The sequence below is a fragment of the Chelmon rostratus genome, chromosome 24, assembly GCF_017976325.1.
Source record: "Chelmon rostratus isolate fCheRos1 chromosome 24, fCheRos1.pri, whole genome shotgun sequence".
Taxonomy (NCBI): domain Eukaryota; kingdom Metazoa; phylum Chordata; class Actinopteri; order Chaetodontiformes; family Chaetodontidae; genus Chelmon; species Chelmon rostratus.
The window spans coordinates 8,021,059-8,033,460 of record NC_055681.1 but is presented as its reverse complement, the minus strand read 5'-3'; the positions used below and the strand labels follow the sequence as shown (position 1 = coordinate 8,033,460).

Here is a 12,402-nt window from a genome sequence, read left to right as displayed (position 1 = left end):
GGACACAGGAAAGAAATATATGTCACTGCACTCATGCAAAACCAGGACATAAACACTTCCCATACCAAAAATAAATGTAGATGCTTCATGCTTCATCATGTAATTTTTGGAGAATCTCCCTATGTAGATCAATACATTTGTGCGTTTGCAGTACCTCTCTACTCCAGCAGGTGTCACTAAAGGACAGGCTGCGTGTTGTGTACCAGCAAACCACAGAGAGAGACACTGGCCCCTGAAGGCTGCTGAGGGGCCTCGTCAACTCACTGGCCAGACTACTGGCCTCTAGTAACGTCAGCGTGGATGGACAGAGGTGGAACAGGACAAACAGATAAATACATGATAGAGAGGAAAGAGACAGGGTGGAAGAGGTAAAGATGAAGGTACGGAAGAGAGAGAAGGACAAAAACACAAACATGAGAAAAGTAAGACAAAGGACATTGAATCAATGGTCCTTTGCCTGTGGAGAAGAGGACCAGGACAGACAACACAGAGCTGAACACACACCAGACCCTCGTCCGCAGCTACAGGGCTGGAGAGGACAACAGATATGTGACGTGTGGAGACAAACAGACGATGAAAGACACGCAGTCTGGTACCTCCACAGCAACACTAAAGTCCACCATGGACACGCTGGTGTTGCGATGCCAGCAGACGTGCACGGTGGTGTTACCACGGTGACCCTGGCGCTCCAGGGACGAGCGCGAGCCGCAGAGCTCCTCCTCAGACTCCAGATCAGCTCCACCGTCCTCCGACAGCTCTGCGGAACGACGGGCAGTTCAAACACGGCGGTTAGCAGAAAGAACTGCAGTCAATTTATTGATATCCAAAAACAACAGGTCACCTTTACAGAGAGATGAAATTATTTGATTGATGATTACAATCAAATAAAGTCACGGACATAATTAAGAGGATGTAAGTGAATTAATAAAAGCACAAAATGAATCATTCTGGACTGAGACCAGTCGTTTGGGAAAGAGTGGGTCTTAAGACAGGTTTTAAAGATTTCATTCTTGGCATGAAGATGAAGAACACATTATGGCTGATAACATTTCACTGCCTTTTGTTGGAATTGGGGCTCTGATCATCTTTTAGCATCTAAACGACTCGGTACAAAAAGATGAAACTCCAGCAATGTTTTCAGAGCATGAAATTCTTCCCAGAACTTGATGCTGATACAAAGCACGACATAAAGCCCTGAGAAACAAGCTCTGCAACATCCTGAGGATTGTTTTGTTACGCATAACTGGCTCCAGAGCTGCAGAATCCGACCCTTGGTTTGGTCTTTTGGATTGTAGATTTGGATGTAGCTCTGCTTTAATGGATTCACTCTGTCTGTTATTGGGTACAGCTAACCAAGTGAGCTTTGCAACAACTGTATTTCACCATTTAGCACGACAAACATATTCACTTCTGCCATTTTTTGGCTGCAGGTCTTTGATACAGAACAACGTGTGGAGCAAAAAATGGCGATCAATGCAATTTCAATGCAGTGTGGACAAAGGAAATGAGAAAAAGTAACCTTTTGTGACTTGTAAGCCAATACTCTTTAACCGTTTGAGGTATAAGTGTACATTGCAGGTGGTTTAGCTGAGGGACAATGGAGAAGTCACACCAAAGGTCACCAGGTGGGGACTTCATTGAACAGCGTGACAAGCATTTAAGATGAAGAAAGAGACAAAAGAAGAAGAGAAAAGGGGGTGACAGCTGGGGCGTGGACCTACATATATCAGGTGACATTAAAAATATGATGAAAGACCACCTGGAACAATTCAGGGGGCTCATTCATGAGGTGCTGAAAACAGCCGTCTGCTGTTTCAGAGGGAAAGAAAGGCAGGAAGGACTGAAATATAAGTGCACAGCTATGTGGGCTGCAGCTAAAGAGATGATCCATTTCCTTTAAAGAAAGAACGTATTGATGAAAGTAAATCATTTCAGTCCCGCTGTCACATGAGCTTGAGCTGGCAAGAACAGCCGCCATGAGTGTCGAATCCCGCGTGGAAACACTTGCAGAGAAAACTCTCCTGTGGGACTTTTTACGACTGAAAGTTCTGGTTCTCACAGGGTCTCAGACAGACCTGAAATACTTTGAGATCAAGCAGACAGGAAGGTGTTAGCAGATTAGACAAGCAGCCATTTGGGATCGATGATTCAAATCCCTTAAATCAATAAAAACACTAAGGAAAACAAACATCCTTTCTAGATGGAGACACTCCAATATAACACTCCAAACACTGCATTTATTTCCACTTTTAAATATCGACTCTTTGCCGAGTAACAGCTGCCTGACTGGCATTTTTGCTAACTGAGACCAACGACATACGTTGCAAAACACACGTTTATATCTACTCAAATAAATCTTCAGTTCAATCGAAGGTCATGAAATGAATGAAAAAAAAGACTAAAATGATCTTATAAACCAAGGAATATCAACAAAATGAGAAAAAAAAGTTACAAAATGGTGTCTAAACAAGCTGCACGCTCATTTTCAGCCTCATGAAAAGAAACTTCTCGGCAGCAGTTGTGTTGGATTGTGTCAGGTTGTACAAAGTTGCCGCTGAGTGTCATCTTTTAGTGATGTGAACATGTTTTCAATTGGCCAGAACATGATTGTCTTCATCTTTAGCACCTTTCCTGGTTAGTATCAATGCTGGTCAGGTGACTGTTGTTCTTTGAGCTGCTTGAGAAGATCCCCCTAAATCCTACACACTGGCCCTTTAAGAGGCGTGGCAAAGCATTAAATACTGGGTTCAACACTACCTGGACACAGAAATTAGCAACTGCATGAACAAAGAACTCCATCAAGAGCAGAGGGCAGACTTACTGTTGTCAGACAGGCTGGTGGACAGCAGGTCAGTGTTGGGGCTGCTGCTCTGCTCCGCCAGGTCAATGGCCATCCGGATGTCCTCCACCCACCTCTCCATCTCTGATGCACAGCTGGATGCACACAGAGAGGAAGAAAAAGAGTCAGAGTCAGGAGGAATAGGTCAGTTTAATTAGAAGAGAACCAAACCCTGGCAGAGCAAGGAAATCAATTTTGTTTGAAGTTAAAACTGTTCTTCTTTGTTCTTCTGTTTCCGCCCACTTTCTCTTCTTTAATTGCTTCTTTCCTTGAAAAAACTTTATCATTACTCTGTGACAAAACATGCTGTTTTGGCTGTGGATATGTGCATGTGTGAGTTTGTGCATACCTGGCTGCCACCACCACCGACTGACGCTGTCCAAACAAGGTGAACGAATGAGGGACTCCCCACTCCTCCTCGCTTTCTCTGATCTGCAAACAAACACAAAAGTCATCGACAAACTTAAATAGAAGCTTTTTAAAATAATAAAACAGAATAACACCCCGAAACTAAAGCATCTCAAATGTTGGAAAGCGATTATGGTCACGTACCGTCATGCCGTAGAGGGGAAGCTGGCCATGAACTTTAAACTGGTTGGACGGAGTCATTCCTCGACTGGTGTAGACCAAGGAATCACTGAACTGGAGAGGAAAAAGAGTAGGAGTGGATGTTAGCTATCGCCCATATTAGCTTCACTTTGAAAATTGGCGGAAATGTCGTACCAGGAAGAACATCCTCTGCTGAAGGCCCTTCCCTGAGAGCTTGCTGAGGCAACCGAGCCTGATAAATTCCTGCAAGAAAGTCAACACACAAAAATGAGCTGCCAGTCAGTCAGTCAGTCTCTCCTGCCAGCAACAGCCAAGAGTCTCACCCTCCCGGGGATGGCGAGGCTGTCGATGCCGGTCAGATCTTTCTTCAGCTCGAGAAGCTTCTGGAAGTTCTCCATCTTCATCATGGCGCCCTGGAGCTGCAGCGCCATCTCGGAGATGTCCGCCAGGGCCGCTGAAAGGGTGCAGAAAAGACGGCTGAAAAAGCAGAACAAACGGACATGCAAGGGGGGACTGGCGGAGACGAAAGGCGGGCTCGTACCTCTGCAGTCCCTGAAGTCGTCGTGGGTGGGCGGGTAGTGCTTGCAGAGCCTCTCCAGGATGAGCTTGTAGTGCAGCAGGCGGTGGAGAGGCCTTAGCAGGAAGATGTTGAAGGGCAGGTAGCAAACCCTCTGCTGCTCAAAGTCTCGACACAGAGCCTCCGCCTTCCGACTGGACCTGAGCGAGGGTTTTCAAAATGTTTGGTGAAATGCAATAAAATAAAAGTTTTTTTTTTATCCTGTGCATTCGAGGAAGGATTTGAGCGCATGCAGACTGAATCTCATAACCTTTGAAACACACTTGAAGAAGAACATGTAGTGATCTAAGTGAGGATGAAGCTAAAATGAGGAGTTGCACAAAACACTTCACACACGTTTGAAACTTAATGCTCTGTGCAGGATGTTTGAAAAATAAAACACTTTTCCTTTAAAATGTCGCTTCGGAAAAAGCTCATGCTAGTTAGGCTAGCCTTTCCAGTAGCCTCCATTCACCCACCTACAGGCCCGCTCCACTTCAACCAGGCACTCTGAATGTTTCTGAAGATGAACCGTCAACTGCTGCAGAAGCAAAAGAAAGAAAAATAATCAGAAAAGAGATGGATCGAGAGAAGCAAAGATAGGAATCAAAACTTCTATAACTTCTACACCTGTAATCCAAATCTTATACAGACAACGAGGAGACATAGTTACCCTCAGACCCTGAATGTTCTTCAGGAGAATGTCACCAATTCGCTGATAGTCCCCTTTAATGTGGGCGTTAGAACGACCCTCCCTTAAAGAGAGAAGAAATGAGAGAGCTTATTCCACATGCAGTGACGTCGATTCACCAGTAGATGTCAGAACAGAGCTACGATTGTACCTGACTTGAATGGAAAATCCTTACTCAATTCCCACAATCCCATTCATCTTCCCAGCAAGTCACTTGGCCCCCTCCTAAGGTTTTGTTTGTGTGTGTGTGTGTGTGTGTGTGTGTGTGTGTGTCGCCTCCTCCCTGTCTGTCATTACAGAAATAACACAGACAAGAACCCTGTGGGAGGAAATGAGGACTTTGCATGAGCACATTAGTTCCCATGCAAAGCCACACCAGCCTTTTCATGTCATTTTGTATTCTGGGTGAAGGCGTGTCTTTGATTTTAATTAAAATGGCACGTGACTTAAAAGTGATTAAAAATCATGCTACCGCAAACTATTCTTCACTGATTATTTACCCCATTTGTCTCTGATTGAATAAATGAACGACTGCACATGATTCAAATCACCTTAGTTCCCCTTTTTCAGTGATGTTTTCAGCTTCCTTGACTTGTTTGGCTGTGTGTGATTGTGAAACATGATATGGACACTGATACAGAAACACCAAAGGGGAGTGAATGTCTTTGTTTTTGTCTCGCTAAGGCACGATAGCAAATTGCCAAACACTAATCTGGTCTTAAAATCCTGCTCATTTTTCTGGTGGATTTGTTCTGTTTACACCCAGTAATCCTGTTTAATTGCTTTAAATCAGCAGATGTAAAGTAGCATTTTCATTTCCCAGCATTTTAAAAATATATGTAATATTGTTCAAACTGCAGTATGTATTGCTATGAATGCTGATGAAAAAGCTGTATCGATTGCTTTCTAGTTTGGTGTCAACAAACACAGCAAACAGACACTGACCACTGCGCCAGCCGCTGCTCCACCTCTTTGAGGAATCCCTGGTGAAACTTGTAGACCGGATCGTAGCTGGTGGAGATCAGGTTCTTAACAGACTCTGGGAAGGCCTCGTCTTTCCCCACAACACCCTGGAAGGACTGCAGCAGAACGACAAACACATGTTGGTCGTGTGGAAAAAAAAAAAAAAAAAAAAAGGAAGGATGCATTGCTTGCAAAAGATATGCACACTTTCAAGAAATCAGATCTGTGGTCTGTGGTTCTCAAAATCAAATCAGTTCAGAGAGACCAAATTTGAGTGATTTTGGAGTTTAAGGGAAGTAAATAAGTGGCTCTACAATGCAGCAACATATGACTATAAATTAAAATTAAACTGCAACTATTTTGATCATCCATTAATCATTGCAGTCATGTCTATGCTGCAAAAATACCCTAAATTCTCAGATTTACTACTTTTCTTTGTCTCATGTGGTCATAAGACGTGTATTTTTAGGGTTTGGAGTGTTGGTCAGACCAAAAAGACGCAATTTGAACACGACACTCGACTTTCCCGATATTTCAAAACAAAATGATGAACGAATTAACCGAGAAATGAATCTATGATGGAAATAATCATTAGTTGCAGCCCGAGTTAAAGCAAGACTAAACCTGCATAATAAGTTCATGTTTTAAAGGCACAGTGACATTTCCCTGCACCGAGGATCACTGATCCTCCTGGACCCAAGCGGCTGCACTACAACCCCTGACACAGAGGCAGTGTATTCGTTTTCAGAGTAAATCACACGCGGCCATGACAGGGAGTGCAGACAGGAGGCCGTCCAGCTGTTTCACAGAAGCACTCAGCGGGCGAGAGGACGGGTGACAGCGAGGAAAAGAGACGGGGAGGGAGGGAAGGGTGTGGGATCTGAGGCGTGAGTGGTGCCAGCCAAAGAAAATATTTAAGAGGTTTTTTAAAAAAAAAGTGCCAGCGCACGCCTTCCTCCCACATGAAAGAGGGTGGAAACTACTGTTGAGAAGAAAAACAGCTGAGAGGCAGAAAAAGACACGAGAGACAGGGAAATGTGATATTTTTTTCCTCCACAGCGAGGTCAGAAGTCAGGGTCGTAATATTAAGGCGAAATGGTCCTGAGCAGGCAGGTGTTTCCCCCCACTGGTGGTCTTAACTCATTACCCTCCCGCGGCTGATTTTCCCCTCATTCGTTCGGAACAGACAGCAAAGTTGAATCACATGTCTGACCCACATTAAGCCGCACTTTCATCCCAGGATTTAAGATGCAGAGTGAGTGTTTCCTCTGTGCTGATTTGAGTGGTTTTACTTGTAAACCGAAGAGCCGGGAGCGAACAGTCTGTGTCGTCTGAAAGAGCCAACAAGATATGAGTTTGCTGGCTTAAAGGGAGGAGAATGATGCCATTGCTTTATCGTGAGCAACAAAAGGGTCATTTAAAAAACACAAGCGACTTAGATGTGCTCACTTGGAAGCTGCATTTTCATCTGTCATCTGTCCTGCACAAGATAAATGCTCATAAAGCCTCAGCCTTCAGTTGTTCGCCAAGATAAATGCACATAAAAGCTCATTTTTGGGATGGGAATACAAAAAAGGCAAAAATACTGGAAGAGGGCGCTGAATTTAAGCTCCCTGTCCCAGTATCCTGGCTCTCAAAAGACCAAACTGAGCTCACGTTGCCGATATTTAGGCTGTAAAAACACCAAACTCACATCCTGATTCCAGCTGATTCCTGCACAAACCGCCTGTGACTCACTGTCCCAACACATGAGCTTTCAAAACTCAACCACCTTCGCCTCACTTTTCCAGCATTGAGCCTTTGAAGAGGCTGACCCTGGTTCACCGTCTCTCCGTGTGAGCTTGAGGGGATGTGTTTACACTTGGCCAGACCAGCTCCTGGTCTTGACACACATGGCTTTTCAAAGATCCCTCCCTGTCTCTCACACGCAGTCGAGAATGACCTTGCAGTTAGCATCCACATAGCGACAGACGAGGCTAGACCGACACTCAAAAACATTTTCCAGACGAGCTCATCGAAAGAAGCTGTGCAGAAATGTCCCCCTTACCTCCGTGATGACCTGCAGGTCTTTGAGGTAGGTCCGCTCTGTGGTCAGCAGTTCCTTGGCTATGAAGTAGGCCTTGTCTGTGGGAAACTTCTGGACACAAACAGAGAGAGGAGATCGATCCATCTGTCCATCCACTCACCTATCCACTGAGAAAACAGCTTCAACAAAACAAGACTATCCAGCTCTGCAGCACATTTTCCTTTGTGAGGCAGCAGGACATCTACTACTTTAACAATCTACGATAGTTTCCCCTTAAAAATGAATTAAAATGCCCACATTAGCAGCTAGAAGCCAGAAGGAGTGGAAATGATCTGGGTCGAGACGTATGAAGCTGGATTTTGATCTTATGTGCATCAAAATTCTGTTGGGTTTGAAAGAAAAGGAACAAAACGTTGAACTGGTTCTTCATTTTTAGGCTCAGCTGTTATGACCCTGAGTTAAGTTCACAACTTCCAGGTACAGATCAAATCCTCCCTCCCCCTGTCTGCATGCCTACCTTCCTCCTTGCCTCCTCTTCATCATCGTTGCGGACACATCCGGCGTCAGTGAGCAGCGGGCTGGTGAGAGGTGACAGCTGCCGCCCCTCGGGACCTGGACCCAGGATACCGCTGCTGCCCGTCCCCTGTCCATTTACCAAGCCGTTGCTATTGACGACCACGTGGGGACTTCCCGCCGGAGAGTCCTCTGAAGCGGGACTTTCTGTGGGGAGGAGAGGAAAATAGGAAAATGGAAAAGGGGCAGGGAGACGGGGGTCAGGAATAGAACAAAGAGTGAGATAAGAAGAGATGGTAGGAGAGGATAAGGGACAGAGTTAAAACAGATTCTACATGAACAATATAAAAAGCTGCTTTCATTAAAATTCACTGCCATCTTCCTCATGGTTTAATTCTTAGAGTGACAGTTTCATTATTTCCTCAGACACTTCTCAGCGGAGGGAAAGGCTTCTGCTCCTGCGATAAGATATGAACACATACCCCGAATAATTGCTCTCAAGGTAAACAACATCTATGGTGATGAATTTCAAGGTTATACAACACCACGTGATCAATCTTAAACCTTGGGCCAGGACCCAAAATGAGCAGCTGGTCGCTATATGACAAAAATGCCACGATCCCTCAGCTCTGAAGGAGTCCACATCTACTCTGTGTGAGAGTAGAGATATGATTATAAATAAAGTAAAAAGGGTAAAAAGACGCAAAAAATAACAATAAATGTTAAGTAGATGTTAGCAAAGAGCTATGGATTATACAATCGGTTTATGGAAAGGTCGTATCTGTGCATTATAAAGGTAAGTAAAAAGACACATAATGCAGTCATGCTTATCAAAAAGCTGCCAGGTTATGAGCAAGGAAATGATGAAAAGGCACATCTGCACTCTGTAATCTGTCGGTTATTTTCCAGATTATCCAATTAAATCGTTTGGTCCGTAAAATGTCCCAACATATCACATTCGACAAGCTGAAACCAGAGATTGGTTTTCATTTTTGCTTCAAAAACAAACTGAATGATCATCGATTATCAATACAGTTGCATTCATTTTCTGACGACCGACTAATCAATGAATTAACTAATCATTTCAGCTCTAAGTGAAGAAGTATGATGGCTGCATTATGAATTAGCTTTTCCATTACCCTTACAATGCACTGCAGATGTGATCTTCTATAGACATCTGCTTGCTAGTTGTGATTATGCCTAAAATTGTAATTTTTTTAAAGGGAGTCTGGTCTGATTGTAGTTGAAATCTACTTCTGGTAACTTTTAGGGAAAATATCATTATCAGCACAGAAGAACAAAAAGTTTTCACTACAGCTAGAGTCACTACAGAGGTTTTCTACATGGTACTAAGTTGTGACTGTATACTTGCCCAGTTGCAAAGTTTCCAAAGAGTCCACTGTTATACACCAAACTGGATCATGGGTAAAACCAATGAGTGCAGATCTGTGATGGATGCTATAAAAGAACTTACCACTAGACAGAAAAAAACTAAAAACTACTACAAGAAAAAAACACGTGAAACAACGAGCTAACAGAGGCTAGAAAACATGAGACACAAACACAAACGGGGCGAATCGAGTGTGCACATGCGCAACATCGAACAAAACGAACAACCTCTACTCTACGGTCTAGCTACCACAACACAAGACACGAGTGGGGGGGGGGGGGGTCACAACACGAGCAGGTTGAGGGTAGGTGGGTGTGTGAGGGGTGGGGCAACGGGTAGCTGGACATCGGCTCCCTCTACAGAAAAGTCTGGAGTCCCTTTTCTTCGAACATACAAGGTTGCTTTTTATTGACACTAGTGCACAAAATCAGTTACAGTGTTAAAAAGAGAGATGAAGGGCAAAGCAAAAAAACCTCAAAGAAGTCACAAGAAATAAAATCCAGCAGGTGTTTTGTGATGAAAATAAAAAGGACAGGTGTGCAGGAATACAAAGCGTTACAAGAGTGACAAAGAAAACCAGCGAAGTCAGTGTGTCTTTAGGCCATAAAGTCAGTGTGCGTTAAGGGAAACACGATCATTTCAATGTCTCTTGTTAGTCAGGGAACAGACAGACTTTTTAGTTCTTCATCGAGATCGGCAGCAGTTAAACCTTTGCATGCTCAGCATCGATTGTGATTTTATGCTCTCGAGATGCTGTAAAGCCTGTCACGCATCATAAACTATGTGCAACAGTCTTGGCATGTAAATACTGGATATGCAAATTAAAACTGTCGCCAATCTTCAAACCAGAAAATAAGAAATAACCAGAAAGCCGGTTTATTCCTTCAAAAGAAGCCAGTCAGTCAGTAGAAAGTGTGTTACGTAAACAGAAAGAGAAGCACAGATGTGATGCTACAACGCCACCTTATACCAATTTGATTATCTAATTGAAAGAAAATTGTTTTACATTTTGGGAAATTTGCCTGCTCAAGTTTCTTGCTGAGAGTTATATGAGAAGAGTGATTCTGTTACAGTGAATACAAGGCCTGTTAGCTTAGCCTAGCATAAAGACTGGGAATAGGGGGAAACTACTAGCCTATGCAAAGTTAAGAAGGGCAACAAAATCCTCAAAAATATGACCTGATGTTTTATACTTTAGGTTCTGCACAGATCAAACAAAAAAAGATATAAAGTGTTAATTAATTAGCTTTTGTGCTGCTAACAGATGGATTTCGTCATGATCAGACAGAGCCAGGCTAGCTGTTTCCCCCTGTTTCCAGTATTTGTGCTAAGCTAAGCTAACTGACAGTAGCTTCATATGTTTTTTTTCTGACGTGCGAGTGGTCTTCTCATCCAGCTCTCTGCTAGAAATTGATTAAGTGCATTTTCCAAAATGCTGAACGATTTGCTTTGATATCAGTCAAATACGATCACATCATCACAGTTCATGTTACTTTAAAAGTAAATCTAGCAAATTTGGCTCTGATTAACTTCATTAACATACAAATTACAGTGTGAATAATCACAAAATCACAACCTATCAGTCTGTTACTGTCTGTACAGCACATTAACATAACAAAAAGCCTCAATGGAAGCTGACTTGCTGCAAGTCTGGTGACAGGCAGTGAAAGGGAAGACAAGGTGGACTCAGCTCCAGTATTCATGTGTGTGTGTGTGTGTGTGTGTGTCCATCTCCTTACAATACTCAGACTTTCACACCTTGCAAAATAAAATTCCACCTCACTCAAAGATATCTTTGTTTTTTTTTTGCACTTACATTTGCATTAAGCTTAACTTGACTTGTGTCTGTCTACCTTCGCCTTCTCGCTCTCTGTTAAAGGAGCACTGGAGCTGAGTCAGCCCTCCTCTGCCCTCGTGCACAGTGAGGAAACACAAATGGTTTCTAAATATTTGAAAAAAGACAGAGTGCAGATGATTAATCTTTCCAGTGCAGGAAGAGAAAAAAAACGTCTGAAAAACAGGAAACCTAAACATCTCTGGAGTTGTGAAGCTTGTGCTGCACTGCACTTAATGCACTCTTAAACATTGGAAACCATTTTGAGCCCCATGACAGAGCGACAAAGTGAGCAGAAACCGAGCAGAATGACAGAAAAGCAGCAGGGGCTTTGCTTGCCTGGTTAACATGCACTCAGTGGAAAGGAAAGGAAACGGTGAGAAAACAGCATTTTTAACCACCAACAGAAAACATGCTCATAAACAGTGCATTTACAAAGCATGGAGTGCGAACATTCGTTTCAGGAAGACCGAGTAGCTCTCAGATCACTTTGTAGACTGAACCCTAATGTCACTGCTGAGTCATAGCGTATCCATGCAGTGTGAGCCAATCATTCACAGCTCAGTGTAAGTTCCTCTTATGAACTAGATCTGCTGAAGTTTATCCCAATTCATCGCAGTGAAAACCAAGAAGGGTGAGTTGCAGAGCAGACAGCCAGCAGATGACAGTGATGAGGATGGAGGGCCGGCACACCGTCAATAAACAGCACTGTCACAGAAGAGAGGACAGCATCCACAGAAAGCGAAAGAAAACAGTGAGCCACCTTTTCTCTCTTTGTGTGCTTGTCGTGCAAGCCGAGCAAAGCAGACAGCCATGGATGGTCGCGGGTTTAAGGGCGATGGTTGGTGTGGCTGATTATTGTGTGCGGAAAACCGTCAAGGAAAGAAAGAACAACAGAGAGAAATGAAGAGTGAAAAAAGCCCATGACCAACCAGCAGAAGAAGCGTGAAAGCATATAATGAATCGGCAAATGGAGCTTCAGTCCTTATCAAAAATACACATATAAAAGGTTCATACTCTCCCTAACATTTGAATTGATGC

The 12,402-nt window shown here is 43.5% G+C and overlaps 1 protein-coding gene across 3 annotated transcripts in view; it reads right to left on the bottom strand.

The window, feature by feature from the left end:
- Nucleotides 1–12,402, bottom strand: part of farp1 (FERM, RhoGEF (ARHGEF) and pleckstrin domain protein 1 (chondrocyte-derived)) — a 54,505-nt gene that overhangs the window by 2,142 nt on the left and 39,961 nt on the right. For 2 of the 3 annotated variants that reach the window (XM_041965816.1, XM_041965817.1), the window contains exons 14-25: nucleotides 8,142–8,344; nucleotides 7,646–7,735; nucleotides 5,581–5,714; nucleotides 4,618–4,699; nucleotides 4,424–4,485; nucleotides 3,930–4,105; nucleotides 3,712–3,842; nucleotides 3,563–3,631; nucleotides 3,392–3,481; nucleotides 3,189–3,271; nucleotides 2,822–2,934; nucleotides 597–757 (exon numbers count right to left, since the gene is read on the bottom strand). In XM_041965816.1, the coding sequence (XP_041821750.1) occupies nucleotides 597–757; nucleotides 2,822–2,934; nucleotides 3,189–3,271; nucleotides 3,392–3,481; nucleotides 3,563–3,631; nucleotides 3,712–3,842; nucleotides 3,930–4,105; nucleotides 4,424–4,485; nucleotides 4,618–4,699; nucleotides 5,581–5,714; nucleotides 7,646–7,735; nucleotides 8,142–8,344 (1,394 nt within the window). The remainder of the gene's footprint in view (nucleotides 1–596; nucleotides 758–2,821; nucleotides 2,935–3,188; nucleotides 3,272–3,391; nucleotides 3,482–3,562; nucleotides 3,632–3,711; nucleotides 3,843–3,929; nucleotides 4,106–4,423; nucleotides 4,486–4,617; nucleotides 4,700–5,580; nucleotides 5,715–7,645; nucleotides 7,736–8,141; nucleotides 8,345–12,402) is intronic. The other variant, XM_041965818.1, reaches the window with a different exon arrangement.